At 41.8% G+C, this 20,982-nt stretch overlaps 1 protein-coding gene and 1 long non-coding RNA gene across 2 annotated transcripts; one reads left to right on the plus strand and one right to left on the minus strand.

Annotated features, from left to right (window-relative positions):
• The first annotated feature begins 2,524 nt into the window (after positions 1-2,524).
• Positions 2,525-16,572, plus strand: LOC109176686. The gene is made up of 3 exons (XR_002053427.1): positions 2,525-2,611; positions 4,353-4,354; positions 16,561-16,572. It is a non-coding gene; the product is annotated as an uncharacterized LOC109176686 (long non-coding RNA).
• A 68-nt stretch (positions 16,573-16,640) lies between these two features.
• On the minus strand, positions 16,641-19,150 carry LOC109176683. Its single transcript, XM_019326089.1, has 2 exons — positions 16,708-19,150; positions 16,641-16,663 (listed from the first exon to the last, which is right to left on the minus strand). The coding sequence occupies exons 1-2, from the start codon at positions 19,148-19,150 to the stop codon at positions 16,641-16,643; spliced, it is 2,466 nt and encodes an 821-aa protein (XP_019181634.1).
• Between the last annotated feature and the right edge of the window lie 1,832 nt (positions 19,151-20,982).

Raw genomic sequence — 20,982 nt, forward strand, 5'->3', positions numbered from 1 at the left:
ATTTCAAATCTTAGATTTGAATTCTTGTAGCCTTTGCAGAGGATCTGTAGCTTTCTCAGAAAATAATATCTCTGACATTTGAGATATTTCGGCCGTTGCTCAGCTCTTGATCCATGTGAAGAGACTCTTAAAATAATTTTGATGCAGATCGTGTCTTCACGTGAAGGTGCTCCTTAAAATAATTCTGGTGTAGATCATGCCTTCTTGGACTTCTATCTTCTGTGTATTTTAATCTCTCTGTATGGCTACTGATGAAGTTGTTTATGTTCGACCAATGAGATCTCTTGATCTGGGTCTCATTTTGATGGTGAGAATTCAATCCTTGATTGAAACTTCATATCCAACTTCAGCTCTTACTATATATAGCTTTTGAAACTTCATCTCTAACTTCAGCTCTTACTATATATAGCTTGATGAAACTTCATCTCTTTGACTTTGACTTGCAAATTGCATCTCTAACTTCATCACATACTGCATCTCTAACTTCATCTCTTTGACTTTGACTTGCAAATTGCATCTCTAACTTCATCCCATACTGCATCTCTAACTTCATCTTGACTTGACTTATGAAGACTTTGACTTGAAAACCGCATCTCTAACTTGACTTATGAAGACTTTGACTTGCAAACCGCATCTCTAACTTTGACTTGCAAACCGCATCTCTAACTTCATCTCTAACTTCATCTCTAATCTCTATTATTTAATTGATTTCGAAACTGCTTTTGAAACCTCTGCTCCAACTTAGTTTCGAAACCTCTTTTGAAACTTCATCTCCAACCGCATCTCTAACCTTGTCTCCAAGTTCTATTATTAAATTGATTTCGAAACTCCTTCTCCAATCTCTATTATTTAATTGATTTCGAAACTGCTTTTGAAACCTCTGCTCCAACTTAGTTTCGAAACTTCTTTTGAAACTTCATCTCCAACCACATCTCTAACCTCCTTTTGAAACCTCTGCTTTAACTTCATCTCTTCTTTAGTTTCGAAACCTCTATTGAAACTTCATCTCATCTCTTCTTTAGTTTCATCTCATCTCTTCTTTAGTTTCGAAACCTCTATTGAAACTTCATCTCCCTCTATTGAAACTTCATCTCATCTCTTCTTTAGTTTTGAAACCTCTATTGAAACTTCATCTCATCTCTTCTTTAGTTTCGAAACTTCATCTCCCTCTATTGAAACTTCATCTCATCTCTTCTTTATTGAAACTTCATCTCATCTCTTCTTTAGTTTTGAAACCTCTATTGAAACTTCATCTCATCTCTTCTTTAGTTTCTTCATCTCATCTCTTCTTTAGTTTCATCTCATGATTTCGAAACTGCTTTTGAAACCTCTGCTCCAACTTAGTTTCATCTCCCTCTATTGAAACTTTTCATCTCATGATTTCGAAACTACTTTTTCTTCATCTCATCTCTTCTTTAGTTTCATCTCATGATTTCGAAACTGCTTTTGAAACCTCTGCTCCAACTTAGTTTCATCTCCCTCTATTGAAACTTTTCATCTCATGATTTCGAAACTACTTTTGAAACCTCTGCTCCAACTTAGTTTCCTGCAACCGCATCTCTAACCTCCTTTTGAAACCTCTGCTCTAACTTCATCTCTTCTTTAGTTTCGAAACCAGGCTTCTTTAAATTTGCCTTATAAAATTGTAGGGAATGAGTTTCGAACCTAAAACCTTGCAATTTATACATCAAGCTTTCATCCATCTCACCTATACGAATTATTAATCATTATAGCATTCTTTTTTATGTACTTCTTTCTTTCCATAGATGTTTGATCTTCAAGACAACTTCATGAAATTGCGTTTGCTTCTCGTTTCTTCGTATGAGATTTCATCAGTATGACTTCTTCTTTGAGTTGGGCATGTGGGCTTATTTTAGTATACATATCATATGTATACATCTTCTTCTTCGTATTTTTCCCTTTCTTCATATTTGTTAATTTTCCTTTCATGGTCTATGACACGCCTAGACTTAACAAATAAAATTGGGGATTCTAAAATACAACTTGGCATATCAAAATCTATTACAATATATTCCAAACATAGTATTATACATATGTTATATATTTATATGTATTGACTTAGGCAGTGGCAGTTAGGCAGTAGGCAGTAGGCAGTAGCCTATTAGGACTTTTATTGTGTTTTAGACTTTTATCTTAGTTCATTTAATAATTAGTTTTTATTAAATGAATAAATGATAATTAATTATAATAACTAATAAGATTAAGAGTTAATAAAAGTTAATGAATTTTGAAAATTACAATTTACAGTTAGTTAGTTGAGTATTTTATTCTTGAATGTTAATTCTTGAATACTTTGTAGTTTTGTAGGTGACTATTATCATTTATAAGAATGTCTAATGCAAAAAAGCAAGATCCGGGATGGGATGATGGCACACCGGTTTTGGATAAAGGCACTACACAAGTGCATTGCAAGTATTGTGAAAAAGTAACGACCGGTGGTATTTATAGGCATAAATTGCATCTCGTGGGAGGAAATAGAAATGTGCAAGCATGTAGAAAATGTCCTCAAGTTGTTAGGGATGCAATGAGAGAGATTATGCTAAATAAGAAGCAAAGAAAGGAGGAGGTGAGTTCAACGGCTTCAATGGGTGTTCCTTCAAACTTTGATGACGAAGGTGATGATGATATGGATTTCCCGTAGGTGGTGGGAAATCCGGTGATGGGATCTAGTTTGGCATCTTCTAACAAATCAGTTAAAGGTCCTATGGATTTGTATTTTAATAAAAAGGAGCACCAAAGTTTGAAAAGGGCAAAAATGCGGTGAGCAAGTAACATTGGATGCATGTAAGAAGGAGTTGAGGGAGAGGGCTATGGTGCAATTTTCACGGTGGATGTATGAGGCCGGACTACCATTTAATTGTGTTCAATACACTAAAATCTTACAAGACTTTATTGAGTGCGTTGCACAACATGGACCGGGAATGAAGCCACCTTCCTATCATGAAGTTAGAGTGTCATATCTTAAGAAGGAAGTTTAGCATGTTAAGGAGTTGTTCAAGCCACATGAGGAGACATGCAATGCATATGGTTGTTCTTTGATGATGGACAAGTGGACAGATAGGAGAGGTCGTGCATTTATAAATATCCTAGTTAATTGTTCACTTGGATCGTATTTTCTCAAGTTGGTAGATGTTAGCAAAGACATGGTGGATGCTAACAAAATGCTTGACCCTCTTTGGTACTTTTGTGAATCAAGTGGGGATGGATAAAGTTGTATAAGTCATATCTGACAATGCTTCAGAGAATGTGAGAGCTGGTATGTTTAAAATATTTGTTTTTTATATTAAGAATTTAACTTTTAAATTTCTTTACCTATTAATTGTTTACATAATTTAGGCAAGGATTTAATGGAGTTGTACCCGACTTTGTACTGGACATCATGCGCTGCCCATTGCATCAATTTGATGTTTAAAGACATCTTTGAGATTCGCCATTTTGCAATGACGTACAAGCGGGATTTGAAGTTATCGGTGTATATCCATTCAAAGACAAAGCTTTTGAATTGGTTGAGGAAGTATACCGGGAAGCGTGACTTGGTCAAGTTTGCTAAGACTCGGTTTTCTACCACATTCTTGACATTAAAGAGGCTTCACGAGCAGAAGAACAATTTCAGGAAATTGTTCAACTCAAAAGAATTCCTTACTAGCTCTTACTTCAAAGAAGAGGCAGGAAAAGAGTGTTCTAGAATTGTGCAAATGCCAAGCTTTTGGAATACAGTTCTAGAAACACTTAAAATAGGCGGCCCATTGATTAGCACCCTTCGGTTAGTTAATGGGGATGTTAAGCCACCAATGGGCTATATTTATCCTACGATGGAGATCACAAAGAAAGCAATTGAAACGGCTTTCGATAACAACACAAACAAGTACAAGAAGGTATTTGAGATCCTAGACAAAAGGTGGACTTCCCGGTTTCGTCAACCATTGCATGCAGCTGCGTATTACTTGAATCCAGATTACTTCCGGTATAGGGGTGAGCCACAGATTTCTCCAATAATTAATTCGCCAGAAGATGTTGCTAGCTTTTATTCTTGTTTGGAGAGGTTGGTTCGAGATCAAGATCTGCATGACAAAATTACCGAGGAAATAACAATGTGGGAAACCGAGGATGGTTTGTTTGGCTTGCCAGTTGCCAAGAAGCAACGCGGTTCTAAAGCTCCAGGTTCTTACTTCTTAGACGATTTAACTTACAATTTTTATTTATAATCAAATTTTGGGGGTTCAGCTACACATTTGAAAGAATTTGCAATTAAGCTTCTTAGTCTTACGACTAGTGCGTCCGGATGTGAACGGAACTGAAGTGTCTTTGAGCATGTAAGTTAGTCAATTTAGAAGTAAATAAGTAAAAAACAATTAGAGAAAATTTCAATTTTGGTCCACTGACTATTGCACTTGTGTTAATTGTAACACTTGACTTTCAAAAATGTTAATTTAGTACCTTGACTATGCAATTTCTATCAATTTTGGTCACGCCGGCCAAATTGCCGGCCAAATCTCACCGAAAAAATTTAATTGATCAACTAATGGGGGTATTTTAGTCATTTTATTTATTTTTTCTTTCTTCCCCCATGAGCTTCTCTATTTCCGGTGAGCTTCTTTTCCAATTAAGACCCTGCTTGACTGTAGAGCCGCAAAGATGGTTAAGAACTGCCTCAAATCTGGAATTATTGCTCAATCGTCTAGTCTGGACAACAAAATTGTCAGTATGGACGATATATTGCTTCTTTATGTCTAAATGGATTCCACACGTGTTCATCAATGAATTTGATTGGATTTGCAATGACTACTTGACTCACTTCGAATGCCTGAACAAGATGGACGAGTCCGGTACTGCCGGGGAATTGAAGAGGATTGAGAACCTTGGTTTCCAATTTATTCGGGAATCATTCCCAGCCAGAAACGTATTCTTTTTTTATTTCTTTGAGGTGGGAGATTTATTTGACCTGGAATAACTTTGATAAATGAGCATTAGTTAAAAGTGGTCCTGATAGATGTTCATATTGCTACTCACTGGAAATGGAGAAGCTCACTGAAAATGGAGAAGCTCATGGGGAAGAAAGAAAAAATAAGTAAAATGACTAAAATACACCCATTAGTTGACCAATTAATTTTTTCCGGTGAGATTTGGCAGGCAATTTGGCCGGCGTGACCAAAATTGATAGAAATTGCATAGTCAAGGTACTAAATTAACATTTTTGAAAGTCAAGTGTTGCAATTAACACAAGTGCAATAGTCAGTGGACCAAAATTGAAATTTTCTCTTAACAATTATAACATATTCAAGCACTAATTCATTTTAAATATTCCAGTTGCATTCGAAAAGGAGGAGTCACCTTGAACACATGCGCCTTAATGATTTGGTTTTCATTAAGTATAATAGGGCATTGAGGCGACGATGGGAAATGTGGGATACCATTGGTCCAATTAGTTTGGATCAAATTGATTTTGTCAATGAATGGTCGGTTGGTATCCCGGAGGATGCAAATGGGGAGTTGGTGTTTGGTGATGGGGATAGCTTGACTTGGGTGACATTGCTAAATTTTCGGGTGCAAATGAAACTCCTTATTCTCTTAGGCGTGCTTCAAAAGGAAAAGAAAAGGTTGGGAGTTCAACTTCAAGGTCTAAGGGAAAGGAAAAGGTGAATGAAGATGAAGATGAAGATGATGAAGATGAGGAAGAAGCATGTGAGGATGATGGAGTTATGGAATTTGACAATTTGGAATTGTGTGAAGATGAAGATGAGTTTGATTTGGAGGATTGAATGACTACGAGTCTATGAATGATTGTGTTGTGACTTGTGACTTTATGTTGTGTTGTTATGATGTTGTGACTTTATGATGTTTGTATTATTATGATGTTGTCACTTTATCACTTTAGGAGTTATTTTGAATGTTATTTTGCATAATTATTTGAAGTTTTTGACTATATATATATGTATAATTTATATATATTAAAAGCGTCACTTTTTGTGAAAAAGCAACGCTTCACTTTGCGCTTTCGCTTTAAAGCAAAGCCCGACCTTGTTGATTTAGTGCGCTTTTCCGCTTTAAAAAGTTTGTAAAAATGTTTATTGGACTTCCCTATATTTTCTATAATCATTAATATACTTGACTTTTTCTGGTGGGAATACTAATTCTGCAGGTACTACTTAAGTTTGGTACTGAAGGTCTGAAGCTGTGAAGGGATCTACGTATTGAGGTCATCTTTTTTACCTATAAAAATTCAGTGATTTCTTCTTGAAGTTAGTTCAGAAGTTTAACAAGAGTAGAATATATGTTAACTTGGAGTGAGTTATTCAGTGAAACAAGATTCAATTTTGTATATCTTGAGTTGGAACAAGCTTAAGGAATCTCCATTGCTAGAGGAAGTAGTTAAAAATGTTTATTGGACTAACCAATATTTCCTGTAATAATTAATATACTTGACTTTTTCTGGTGGGAATACTAATTCTGCAGGTACTATGATCTTAAGTTTGTTATTGAAGGTCTGAATCTGTGAAGGGATCTACGTACTGAGGTAATCTTTTTTACCTATAAAAATTCAGTGATTTCTTGTTGAAGTTAGTTCAGAATTTTAACTAGAGTAGAATATGATAGAATAGAATAGAATGAGTAGAATTGAACAAATAAAGATTAGGGAGTACAATAGAATTGAACTATCCATTGTGCAGTTGTATTTGCTATTTGAACATTCTCATTCTCACTTTCAAATATGATCTAGATATCCCTTCTCTCATTCTTGTTGATGATTAATGATGGAATGTAATTTTTTGAGTTTAATGCAATAAGAGGTTTATGGTTTTATGGACTACAAGAGTGCCATATGTTTACTTTTGAAGTTCTGTGTAATTTGGTCGGTTACTGGCTTGTTCTTGTGCTTCTTTTTATTTGTTAGGATTATGTTGTGTTTTCTGACTGTGTGTAGTTTATATATATATATATATATATATATATATATATATATATATATATATATATATATATATATATATATACAGCAAAGTTGTTTGATTACAACTATCTTTTGGAGGATTTGATTTTAATTTGGATGCTAGGACGGGAAAATATTTCTAGTTGATGAGCTTTTGCATTCCTGCTTGATCTTTAGTTTAAAATATTTTAGTAACAATTTTGGCCACATTTTATAAAGTATCCTTATACCTAGAGAGAATGAATGAGAAATATAGCGTGTACACTTTTTGCAATTTACTTTGATGGAAGTTGAGCTATGCGATGAAACAGTAACTTTGCATTGAGAGGGAAAGGTTGATTACAAATGATGATGAATGATCTAACTGCTGCTCTAGGCAGTTTACGAGAGCTAATATACAGTGTAACACCCCGTGTTACGAATCCTAAAACCAATTGATTAATTAATTAATTAATAGCCCAGGAGAAAGAATAAATTATAATGATTAATTAGGGAAAAAGGCCACCGTAGCCCATGGGCCCAAATATATAAACCCAACCCCTAACCCCAATAGGATTAAACTCTAAATAAACCCTTGGATCTATAAATAGAGAACTTAGGGAGCACCTAGAACCCCCACACGCCTAGACGCCCCACCACCCCAGGAGAGCTCCAAGAATTCCCTTAGAAGAAATCAAGAAAGCAAGAAAGCTTAAAGAAAGATCCTTCATAGCCAAGGAATTAATTAAGGCTAAGAGGTAACCCATGTCTCAACAAAACCTATTTTTATAGCTATGATTTCCCCCTTAGGGTTTCCCCATATTATTGTGTATTAATGACTTGTGATAATTATTGTTGATGATTGATGTGATGATCCCATGGGGGATCTTGATAATCTTGATATTGAGAGATTCTTGATAATTATGATATTCTTGATGATTATATGGAGTTCCTGATGATTATGTGTTGTTCTTGATAATTGGGTGATGATCTTGATGATTATGTTTTATTCTTACCGAATCTTGCAATTAGAAGACGAACCGTATTCTTGTTGATATAAAAGTGATTAGAACCCTAGGTTGTATCGTATGATCTTATTCTTGGATTATCGGGTGGGGAAATCGCATGTTTGGGTGTTGATTATACTTAGAAAAGCATGATAGGTTATGTGCCGTTCGTTCCTCGTATTTGATTCGTTAATTGTCTACGGGTTGTCGTAAATTGTGTTGTAAAGTGTCTAAGCATGGTTTCGGGTTCCATAACGGTTCCCGGGGCGTAAAGTGTGTGAAAAGAGTCAGTGGGGGGTAGGTGGGGGGTAGGGGACCCGCCACCTACCCATAGCCGTAAACCACCGCCTGGCAGCGGGTGGCCGGCGGGCGGGCAGCTGCCCGCCCGCGACCCGCTGCCCGGAACAGTAGAACCCGGCGGGCAGCCGGCGGGTGGCCCACCACCCACCGGCTACCCGCTGGAAAGTCGTCCCACCCGGGACCCCGGCTTCCCCGTTTGACGTTCCCCGTTCCCCGTGGTGTCCCAACGGACCCCGTTTATCGTGCCTATGTCTAGTTTGATGTTTCGGGTACCGTTCGTAGGTTTATGAGTCTATTATATTGCATGCTGGTTGAATTGGTACCCCATTGACCTAGGTGGAAGAAGTATGAACCCCTTAGGACTGTTCTTAGTATGTGATGGATCACGCATAGGTTTTGTTATGCGCTTTCTCCCCCTTCCTAATGTGTAATGTGGGTTGCATGTGCTTGCTACGTGTTATGTGTGTGCTACCCCAATTCGGTTGCGATCGGATTGGTGATCCTGAGCTGCGGTTCAGAAGCTGGCTGCGGTCAGATTGATACTCTTGGGCTGCGGTCCACCGTTTGGTTGCGATCAAACGTTTCTATACGAGCTGCGGTTCGTCCTTTTTCCTGGCTGCGGTCAGATGACATTCTCTTGGGCTGCGGTCCACTGTTTGGTTGCGATCAAACACTATGATGAGCTGCGGTTCATCGGTCGGTTGCGATCGACCCCTCCATGTTGCGATACGGGGCAGGGTGCTGCGGGGCCGTGTCAGAGCTATATGCGCTGACCCTCATGTATGGGCATGCGATTGGTCCTGTGGCGCCAACAAAGTGTGTTATGTGTTGTGATATGGATGAGTTGTGATTATGAGTGTCTTGGGGGATGTGACTATGGGACTTATATTGGGGATTGTTCATGTTGGGTTATGATTATCGTTTATGCTTGCCTTGTCTGCCTTATCTTTTGTGAACTGCATATGCTCGTTATAACTGTTGCTTGTGTCTAGCCTTATCTGTCGAGTCATTCCCGGTTTTAAAGCTAGAGTTCGTAGGATATATCTTCATGCTCATAATGGTTTTCGTATATCCATATATATCTCTATATGTATTGTATTTCAACGCGTTGGAGTGGGTTACCAGCATCTCTCGCTGAACAGATATATTTGGCTTTCAGGCACAGAAGAATAAGTCACTGGAGCGCGCTAGAACTTGGAACGTAGAAGTAGATAGTTCCCTTTTTGGCCTGCGTGCCATGCTTATGCGTTTACATTATTGAGGATATTAGTAGTTAGCCTGTGCACCTGAGTTCTCTAGCTCAGGTGTGGCATAGCACCCCATACTCTTGTATTATGTTTTGGGATTGAATGAGATTTCACCTTTATTCTATAAGTTTTAAATGTCTTGAAAATCTGGGGTGTTACAGTTGGTATCAGAGCCAGGTTTGACCCTAGGATAAAACTCTTAAGACCGGACTTTAGGACATTAAGCTTGAACTCTAGGTATTTAGGAACATAGGACTCAGGAATCTTAGGACGCGCGGTAAGACTGAGAAACCTACACATCACCTCCCCTCACTTCACCCCCTCTAATATTAAGAACTCTTCTCCGCTTATTACATCAAGGTGAAAGCACAAAATAATATCAACCTTTAACCACCAGGATGGCACCCAAGAAGAAACCGACAGGAACACCGAGACACCCTACCCAGGAACTCCTGACTCAGAATCTACAACGCCTGACCCAAATTGCCCAGGCACTAAGCACTGTCATTCCTCAACCCCTACCAACGAACGAGAACTTGGAAATCCACCACCAAGTCTCGGCACACCAACCGCCCACCTTCTCGGGAGACGAAGACCCCACGACCCTCGAGGAATGGATCGAGACCTTCGACAGGGTATTCAGGGCAACCCAATGCCCCGAACACCGCCAAGTCGGGATAGCCTCCTTCTACTTCAGACACAAGGCCGACAGCTGGTGGGCCCGTGAGGGACCTACGTACGAACACGACCCCGGATTCGACTGGGAAGGCCTGAAAACACGGTTACGAGAACGGTTCTACCCCGATCATCTGAAAGCCGTCACACGCGAGGAATTCCTCCATCTAAGGCAAGGGGCGGCCCCAGTCTCAGAATACTACCAACGATTCTGCCAACTGGCTCGCCTCACCCCCGAGCTAGTATCCACCGAAGGAATCAAGGTCAGGAAATTCCTAGCAGGCCTTAACCCCGAACACCAGAGGGCCTTGGCCGCCCAAGAACCAAAGACCCTCAAAGAAGCCTACGCCAAGGCGTGTCAACTACAACAGGTAACGAACCCGCCCCAAGGGACACGACTGGGGTATAAAAGGAAGCCCGAAAGAAGTCGCCCAATTCTCGCCAAAGAGTCTAAAAACCCCAAAACCACCCCACTGAGCCGGGCCATCACGCCGACTGCCCGGGGAAGGGTCCTCACCCTAAGCAAGGCCAGGGTCGGAGATAGCAACATAGTCTTCGGAACCTTCCTAGTAAACGCCACCCCAGCCACATACTATTTGACTCGGGGGCTACCAACTCATTTATAGCAACCGAATTCGCCACCCAGCTCGACCTTAACACCAACACCAAGGTCCGGCTCCAAGTCAAGGTGGCCTCAGGCGAGATCATAAAATGTGATCGCATGCACGAACATGTGATAATCACCATCCAAGGGGTGGAATTTCCCAGCAATCTAATCCAGTTCCAACTGGATGGGATGCAAGTGATCTTGGGCATGGACTGGCTAGGGAAATTCCAAGCGCAAATCTTGTGCGTAGAGCAAAAAGTGGTCCTACGAGGACCAGACGGTAAGAGGGTGTCATACCGCAGTATCCGCCAGAATCCGGGGATCAAGCTTGTAAACATGATGAAAATTAAGAAGTATCTGGGCCAAGGAAACGAGGCCTTCTTATGCTCAGTCGAAGACCTCAACGCCAAAATACTCGAACCACAAGACATCCCAGTGGTAAACGAGTTCACCGACGTTTTTCCGGACGAAATTCCCGGGGCACCCCCGGCCAGAGAGGTCGAGTTCACCATAGACCTCACACCGGGCGCCGCCCCGATCTCTAAACCACCCTACCGACTGGCACCAAAGGAAATGAAAGAACTGAAAGCGCAACTCCAGGAACTACTAGATAAGGGTTATATCCGGCCCAGCACCTCCCCATGGGGGGCACCGGTATTGTTCGTTAAGAAAAAGGATGGGAGCATGGGCCTGTGCATCGACTACAGGGAACTCAACCAGGTTACAGTAAAGAATAGGTACCCCCTTCCCCGGATAGATGACTTGTTCGACCAACTTAAGGGGGCAGGAGTATTCTCGAAGATCGACCTAAGATCCGGATATCATCAAATCCAAGTGGCCAAACCGGACATCCAGAAAACGGCCTTCCGAACACGTTACGGCCACTACGAGTTTACCGTGATGCCCTTCGGCCTCACTAACGCACCCGCCATATTCATGGACCTCATGAATCGAGTATTCCGACCTTACCTGGATGACTTCGTCATTGTGTTCATTGACGACATCCTAGTCTACTCCCGAGATAAAGAAGAGCATGGGAGGCACCTTCGCACATCACTACAAACCCTCCGAGAAAACCAACTCTACGCTAAATTCTCTAAGTGCGAATTCTGGCAAGACAGCGTAGCCTTCTTGGGTCACGTAATAACCAAAGAGGGGATCAGGGTGGACCCCGCTAAGATTCGTGCCGTTAAAGAATGGACCACGCCAAGCTCACTCTCGGAGGTCCGAAGCTTCCTAGGCCTGGCTGGTTACTACAGGAGGTTTGTACCCGACTTCACCAAGATAGCCCAACCCCTCATTAAGCTCATGAAAAAGGAAACCCCCTTCCGATGGGACAACAACTGCATCTCGGCCTTCCAAGAATTAAAGGACAAGCTAACCACGGCGCCCGTGCTAACTATCCCCTCCGGGACGGAAGAATTCGAGGTCTACAGCGATGCATCCAAGAAAGGGTTGGGATGCGTGCTGATGCAAAAAGGGAAGGTAATAGCATACGCATCCAGGAAACTCAAGACCCACAAAGAAAACTACCCCACCCATGACCTCGAACTAGCCGCTATCGTTTTCGCACTAAAGATCTGGAGACACTACCTGTATGGTGTGCAATGCAAAATCTACACCGACCATAAGAGCTTAAAGTATATCTTCGCCCAAAAGGACCTAAACATGAGACAACGAAGGTGGCTAGAACTCATAAAAGACTACGACCTAGACATCCAATACCACGAGGGAAAAGCCAACGTCGTTGCAGACGCTCTAAGCCGAAAGACGACCCATTCCCTCAACACCACGTGGGTCCTACCGGACCAACTATACAAGGACTTCCAAAAACTACACTTAGAAATAATAGAGCAGGGACAAACCCGCCCTAATCCCTACCTACTCAACACGCAAGCCATACCCGCCCTCTTCGAGGAGATCAAAGCAGGGCAACATCAGGACCCGGAACTAGATAAGATTCGCCACGACCTAACCCAAGGGAAGGAAGGCCCCTTCGAAGCACACCCGGACGGTCGCCTCCGTTACAAGGGAAGGTGGTGTGTACCCTCAACACACCCCCACTTGAAACAACGGATCTTGGAGGAAGGACACAACTCCCCGTACTCAGTCCACCCGGGAGGTGACAAGCTATACCAAGACGTAAGGAGGACGTTTTGGTGGCCAAACATGAAGAAGGAAATCGCAGATTTCGTGGCCAGGTGCCCGAATTGCCAAAGAGTAAAGGCCGAACGATGCAGGCCCAAGGGACTCGTACAACCCCTCGAAATACCCCAAGGAAAATGGGATTCCATATCCATGGACTTCGTCGGAGGGCTACCCCCGACAAGAACCGGCAAGGACAAAATCTGGGTCATAGTGGATCGGCTGACCAAAACGGCACGATTCATTGCCATGAAGGAAACCTGGACAATGACGCAACTAGCCCAAGCCTACATAAACCGAGTGGTGAAATACCACGGAGTCCCCCGAAACATTGTGTCCGATAGAGATTCCAGATTCCTCTCACAATTCTGGAAATCACTACAATCAGCATTGGGAACGCACCTAAACCTAAGCACAGCTTTTCACCCCACCACAGACGGCCAAACCGAGAGAACCATCCAAACCCTCGAGGACATGCTGAGAGCCTGCACACTAGACTTCCGAGGGACGTGGGAAGAACACCTAGACCTCATCGAGTTCTCATACAACAACAGCTACCACGCGAGCATTCGAATGGCACCCTACGAAGCACTGTATGGTCAGAGATGTAGAACCCCATTATGTTGGGAAGATATGGTCAATCCGGTAACACTGGGCCCCCAATACCTACGAGACACCATAGCTAAGGTCAAACACATCCAGGAAAGGATGAAGGCCGCCCAAGATCGCCAGAAGTCTTACGCCGACCTAAAGAGGAAGCAAACCGAATTCAACCTCGGAGACAAGGTCTGGCTAAGGATCTCGCCCACACGAGGAGTAATGAGGTTTGGAAGAAAAGGGAAACTCAACCCCCGATTCATCAGCCCTTACGAAATCGTGGAGAGAATCGGAGAATTGGCCTACCGCCACGCCTTACCCGTCGAGCTAGAACGAGTCCACAACGTGTTCCACGTATCTCAGCTAAAGAAATACATACACGATCCAAGCCACATACTCCAACACGAGACCGTAGACCTCGACGAGTCACTAGTGTACGAAGAGAAACCCGTAAGAATCCTGGACACCAAAACAAGAAATACCCGGAACCGAGTCATAGAAATGGTGAAGGTCCTCTGGACCAACCACGGGACCGAGGAAGCAACATGGGAACTTAAAGACACGATGAAGGAACAGTATCCCGAGCTGTTCACTCCAGGTAACTAAGAGAAAACTTTCTTTTTTCTCACCCGGGGCCAAGCTTCGGGGACGAAGCTTCCTGTTAAGGGGGGGAGAGTGTAACACCCCGTGTTACGAATCCTAAAACCAATTGATTAATTAATTAATTAATAGCCCAGGAGAAAGAATAAATTATAATGATTAATTAGGGAAAAAGGCCACCGTAGCCCATGGGCCCAAATATATGAACAGTAGAACCCGGCGGGCAGCCGGCGGGTGGCCCACCACCCACCGGCTACCCGCTGGAAAGTCGTCCCACCCGGGACCCCGGCTTCCCCGTTTGACGTTCCCCGTTCCCCGTGGTGTCCCAACGGACCCCGTTTATCGTGCCTATGTCTAGTTTGATGTTTTGGGTACCGTTCGTAGGTTTATGAGTCTATTATATTGCATGCTGGTTGAATTGGTACCCCGTTGACCTAGGTGGAAGAAGTATGAACCCCTTAGGACTGTTCTTAGTATGTGATGGATCACGCATAGGTTTTGTTATGCGCTTTCTCCCCCTTCCTAATGTGTAATGTGGGTTGCATGTGCTTGCTACGTGTTATGTGTGTGCTACCCCAATTCGGTTGCGATCGGATTGGTGATCCTGAGCTACGGTTCAAAAGCTGGCTGCGGTCAGATTGATACTCTTGGGCTGCGGTCCACCGTTTGGTTGCGATCAAACGTTTCTATACGAGCTGCGGTTCGTCCTTTTTCCTGGCTGCGGTCAGATGACATTCTCTTGGGCTGCGGTCCACTGTTTGGTTGCGATCAAACACTATGATGAGCTGCGGTTCATCGGTCGGTTGCGATCGACCCCTCCGTGTTGCGATACGGGGCAGGGTGCTGCGGGGCCGTGTCAGAGCTATATGCGCTGACCCTCATGTATGGGCATGCGATTGGTCCTGTGGCGCCAACAAAGTGTGTTATGTGTTGTGATATGGATGAGTTGTGATTATGAGTGTCTTGGGGGATGTGACTATGGGACTTATATTGGGGATTGTTCATGTTGGGTTATGATTATCGTTTATGCTTGCCTTGTCCGCCTTATCTTTTGTGAACTGCATATGCTCGTTATAACTGTTGCTTGTGTCTAGCCTTATCTGTCGAGTCATTCCCGGTTTTAAAGCTAGAGTTCGTAGGATATATCTTCATGCTCATAATGGTTTTCATATATCCATATATATCTCTATATGTATTGTATTTCAACGCGTTGGAGTGGGTTACCAGCATCTCTCGCTGAACAGATATATTTGGCTTTCAGGCATAGAAGAATAAGTCACTGGAGCGCGCTAGAACTTGGAACGTAGAAGTAGATAGTTCCCTTTTTGGCCTGCGTGTCATGCTTATGCGTTTACATTATTGAGGATATTAGTAGTTAGCCTGTGCACCTGCGTTCTCTAGCTCAGGTGTGGCATAGCACCCCATACTCTTGTATTATGTTTTGGGATTTAATGAGATTTCACCTTTATTCTATAAGTTTTAAATGTCTTGAAAATCTGGGGTGTTACATACAGCTTCTAAAACAGGCGCCAAAGGCCGTTATAACAGAATGAGATGGATAAAGACAATTGAGCCCTTCTTGATTTCATTTTGTGTTGTCTAACTGCAAACTTGATTTGGTTTTTCGCTTTGAAATCCAGGTGGTAGAACCATGTATACCTCTTCATTAAGATCACCATGTAGGAACGCGTTGTTAACGTCCATTTGATGTATATTCCAAGCCTTAGAGACTGCCACTGCTATGAATGTGCGTATGGTGGTCAACCTAGCCACTGGTGAAAACGTCTCGATGTAATCCACACCAAAATGTTGGGTGTAGCCTTTCACTACTAATCTGGCTTTGTGCCTCTCTATTGTGCCATCTGCATGAAGTTTAGTCTTGAAAATCCATTTACATCCAATCGGTGTCTTTCCTTGAGGCAATTCTGTCAGCTCCCATGTGTTGTTGTTTTGGAGGGCTATAATTTCCTCATTCATGGCCTTTTTCCAGCAGTCATGAATGACTGCTTGGCCATAAGTTCTTGGCTCTTTCATAGAAGAGACTGCCATGGAGAATATCTTGTGTGAAGATGAAAGATTAGCATAGGATATCACCTTGGACATGGAGTGGGGTGATGTCTTGGTAGCCACTGTAGCATCACAATAGTAGTCATGCAATTTTGTTAGAAAATTTCGTGATCTACTGGATCTCCTTGGCTGATCTACTGGATCAAGAGAAGATATTGGTTCTGCTACCTCACTAGCTTCATCATTGGCTTCATGTAGTAGAGGTTCATTGCAGATGTATGGGGGGGCTGCCATGAGGGCTGCTGGCTACATTGGTGTTGCTTCCAGAATTGTGTGATGGACTCAAGCTGCTGCTGTTAGGAATGGACCCAAACGGCATCTCATGAATGATATGACAATCTGGGAGCGTGAATTCTGCAGTATCATCAATGGATACATTTGGCAAAGATGGCTTGAATGCGTGCTTGCTTTCTGCCATCTCACTCTGCTCGGCTAAGGGAAAGTAGTCTTCATAGAAGATGATGTCCCTAGATATAAACGTTGAGTTGTCCTGCATGTCGTGCACCAAATAACCTTTGACATGTGCAGGTATACCAACGAAGACACATCGCCTGCTGCGTGAAGCCATCTTGTGTCTCTGATTAGGCAGTGTGGCTGCGTAACATAAGCATCCAAATATCTTGATGTTCTCAAGGGTCGGTTTCTCTCCATAGAGTTTTTGATAGGGACTAATCCAATCAGTCACTGAAGAAGGAAGCCGGTTGATGATGAACGCAGCATGCATTACACATAATCCCCAGAATTCAAGAGGTAATTTTTCTTGAAATCGAAGAGCTCTTGCCACACTCATGATATGATGGTGTTTGCGTTCGACCACCGCGTTTTGTTGGGGTGTATGGACGCATGACCTTTGATGAATGATGCCATGTTCAGCAAAGAAATCCACCAAGTTGAACTCCATTCCGTTATCACTGCGCAGAGTTTTAATAGCTAGGCCATGGTGAGTATGTATCTGCTTGTGAAAATTTTTCAACTTTTCTCGGGTCTCAGACTTGTTTCTCATGAGATGAATCCAAGTGTATCTTGAATAGTCGTCTACGATGGTTAAGAAATACCTCTCCCCTCCCATATATTTCACTGGAAACGGGCCCCAAATATCAACATGAATTAGATTGAAAATGGCTTTTGATGATGTACTGCTCAAGGGAAATGGGAGGCGTTTTTGTTTAGCATAGTGGCATACATCACATGGATCCATTTTTGACTGAGAGTTGGGAATATCACAAAGGAGATGAATTTTATTAAATGGGAAATGCCCTAAACGTTTGTGCCACAACTCAATGGTAGCCATAGCACTGTTACATTGCACAATAGAGTTGCTATGTAAGCTGATTTTTTGTGGTTGAAGCAGCAGATATAGGCCTCTATCCTCTCTAGCAAAATCAGTTGTTCTCCCATCGCTCTGAATCCGGCACTGTCCAGAATCAAATATTAAAGTGTGAGAGGAATCTTTGATGAGCTTGCTTACTGAAACTATATTGAACTTAAACTGTGGGATGTGCAGGGCATTTCGTAGCCAAAGTTCCTTTCCCAGGTTGATATCTCCCATATGTTGTACTATGACTGTTTCTCCATTAGGTAGATTTACCCTTGCTCCTTGAACAACATGACAAACATTAAAGAATTCTCGAGAGCAAACTATATGATCAGTTGCTCCCGAATCAAGGATCCAAGTTGTGGAATCAAGATTAACAAAATTGATAGCATGAGAAACAGTATGAGACTTGCCTGTATTTTGTGCCTCTGGTTTGTCAAATTTTGGGACCAATGAAACAGCAGCACTCATTGGCGGTTGATTATGCCCCATCTGTGTTTGTAGAAGTGAAATCAGCTTCTGTATCTGCTCAGAAGCAATGTTATTCTCAGGATTGGAGCAGGCAGTATCAAGACTGGAACCAGCAGTAGGGGCAGCTATGGCAGATTGCTTCCCTTTCGATTTGTAGCCCGGCACCCATCCCGGTGGGTAGCCGTGCTTTTTGTAACACTTCTCGACGGTGTGCCCCGTCATGCCACAATACGTGCACTTTGCACTCTTGTTTCCACCGGAATTCATGTTCCTTTTGCCATAGTACTGATTCACTGCTGCGACAACCTCTTCTGTTGCTTTCGGATTGCTCTGGATAGAGTTGGCATGGCTGGTTTCTAGGTTCAAACTGTTGAGATTGAGTTGCTTTTCAAACTTCTCCGCCATCACATACACTTTGTGAATTTCGGGCAGAGGATCTAGAACCAAAACGCTGGACTTCAAAGGATTATAATCATCATTTAATCCCTGCAAGAAACGAATTATTTGATCTATTTCTCGATCCTTTCGAACTTCATCAATTAGAGCACCTGAGCACAAGCAATGAGGATTGCATTTGCAGATTGGGAGTGGCCTCATCTCGTTCATCTCCTCCCACAGTGACCTACACTTCGTATAATTCTCATTGATCGACAAGTTTCCTTGTCTCAATCCATAAATCTCGCACTGCAAAATCGATATGCGATGAGGATCGCGCTGCGAGAACCTCTTCTTCAGATCGTTCCAGATCTCTTTTGCGTCATCCATATATATTATGCTCTGAGCAATTGAAGGATGTACCGCCTTAAGAATCCATGACTTGATCATGAGATTACATCTTCTCGAAGATGCATAGTGTCCATGGTTTCTATCTGGTTTTTCGATGCTTCCGTCGACAATGGACCATTTGTTCTTCACTTCTAACGGAACCTGCATTGAAATGCTCCACGAGCCATAATTGAAGCTTCCTGTGAGAGGAGTTCTCACCAATACGCTATTTGGATTCTCGTTAGTGTTGAGATATAGAGGATTCTCTACATCTTCAGTGGCGCTCCTCTGCGGAACGACTTGAGGTATGGAGGTTTGCGGCGCTGCTTGAATCGGAGGTTGATTCATCACCGGTGTGCGAGACGACTGGCCGGTCTCACCGGAAATAGCAGCTGCGTAGCTGATCTTCCATGGCTCTGATACCATGATGGAAGTTGAGCTATGCGATGAAACAGTAACTTTGCATTGAGAGGAAAAGGTTGATTACAGATGATGATGAATGATCTAACTGCTGCTCTAGGCAGTTTACGAGAGCTAATATACAGCTTCTAAAACAGGCGCCAAAGGCCGTTATAACAGAATGAGATGGATAAAGACAATTGAGCCCTTCTTGATTTCATTTTGTGTTGTCTAATATACTTTGCATTACTCTGTATGTTCTGTGTTTTACATTTGAATTTGCTGGTTTTTTAGCCTGAGACCTCCTTTTGTTCATCATTTTCATCATTCAGAAGGAATTTATTCATCAAGGTTTCGCCCAACCTCGGTGAATCACCTCGCCGAATTGCAAAGGATATCGCAGGTTTTTTAATTTTGACATTTGCGTTAGCTTGTAATTGATTTGGGCACCTGTGTGTGTGTGTGTGTGTGTGTGTGTGTGTGTGTTGGCATTATGATACGACTCTCTGTGCAGTTTAACTCAAAGATTAATTCCTTTAGAATGAATGATCTTATCATCCAATCTTGCTTATCAAGTAATATACTATCCTTTTAGTTTGAATATGTGTATATAAATTTTGTGCTTTTTGAGATTTTGCATTTGGAGTCAGTTAACTACCTGCATTTGAGATTTTGCATTCGAAATCATTTTGTCTATTAGTCATAGTGGTTAACTTGATTTACTGATTTATCTTGTATTGTACGTTATTTACAGGTGGAAGAGAATTATGGACTAAGATCTGAGCTTCAAAAAGAGATTCATGAGCTTGAAAAATATGTAAGTAGCTGCAGATGAGAATTCTTCATATGGACTTTGGTATTATGAGTTGCATTTTCCATTGTATTACTCTTGACTGCTTCCAAGTCTTCCACTGTGTTTGGTCATCCTCTTCTGGAAATATTATTCATGTTCATTTTTCATTTAGAGAAGAAAAAGAATGCATGAATTTATGTTTATTCAGGTAGCACTGTTGGAGTAACAAATTTAAAATTTATAATGAACAAAATAATGGTAAATGATAACACGGTTGTTATAGGTCAAAATATTGTGTTGAAGAGTAATGAAACCCTGATACCTTGATTTTTGAAAGCATTGGCGTGTAGTTGGGACCTATCAGTTTGCTGAATGTTGAAATATATCTAGTTCAATGTAGAAATGTTTGGGACAGTTTCTATGAAGAAAAATTCAGAGAGAAATGTTTGAGAAAATAGATCCTTGATTTGCTAACAAGATTTATACTGATTTTTGTTTTCTACCTAATGACTGTGTTGTTTCTTACTGGGTCATGTATTTTTATTTTTTTTTTCTGAGCAAACAGAGGATTGCTGGACAAGTTAACTGTCTCTTTGATTAGGGAGGAGCTTGACATCATTGTAAAATTGTATTCTCAAGGAATTAAACATGAGATAGAGTTTTCCAGAATGACATGTCAATTAATAATACTATTGTATACGTCTTCCAAGGTCAGAAATCTCTTTATCCTACAAGATTAGTTGCTTTTCATGACATCAATAAGATTTATCGATCATTTACAGGAATCTTTGGGAGCTCTACTTGCTACTTGTAAGTTGGTTATACCTCCCTTCAATCAACTGAAAGGAAATTTGTCCTATATTGACAATATTTTCTAGGTATATCTACAAAATTAATTGTTCTAAAAACAGTTCTTTTTGACCTAGCAATGTATGAAGGAAAAATCTTAGTCCTTTCTTTCTTTACTCTTTGTTTTGGATAACTTAATCTATGCCGTCTATTTTGCTTTTAGCATGAATTCCTTTTGTCAAAAAGTCATCTGCTGTGAAAATGTCGTCACCACTCT

Source organism: Ipomoea nil, unplaced genomic scaffold, assembly GCF_001879475.1.
Source record: "Ipomoea nil cultivar Tokyo-kokei standard unplaced genomic scaffold, Asagao_1.1 scaffold0728, whole genome shotgun sequence".
In the NCBI taxonomy this organism is placed as follows: domain Eukaryota; kingdom Viridiplantae; phylum Streptophyta; class Magnoliopsida; order Solanales; family Convolvulaceae; genus Ipomoea; species Ipomoea nil.

Bases quoted from the DNA above. Each gene is read 5' to 3' on its own strand.
- LOC109176683 (XM_019326089.1), bottom strand. From the start codon at position 19,150: ATGGTATCAGAGCCATGGAAGATCAGCTACGCAGCTGCTATTTCCGGT. The intron at 16,664-16,707 runs GTATACCTGCAC...CACGACATGCAG, and splicing joins CAGGCGATGTGTCTTCGTTG to GACAACTCAACGTTTATATC.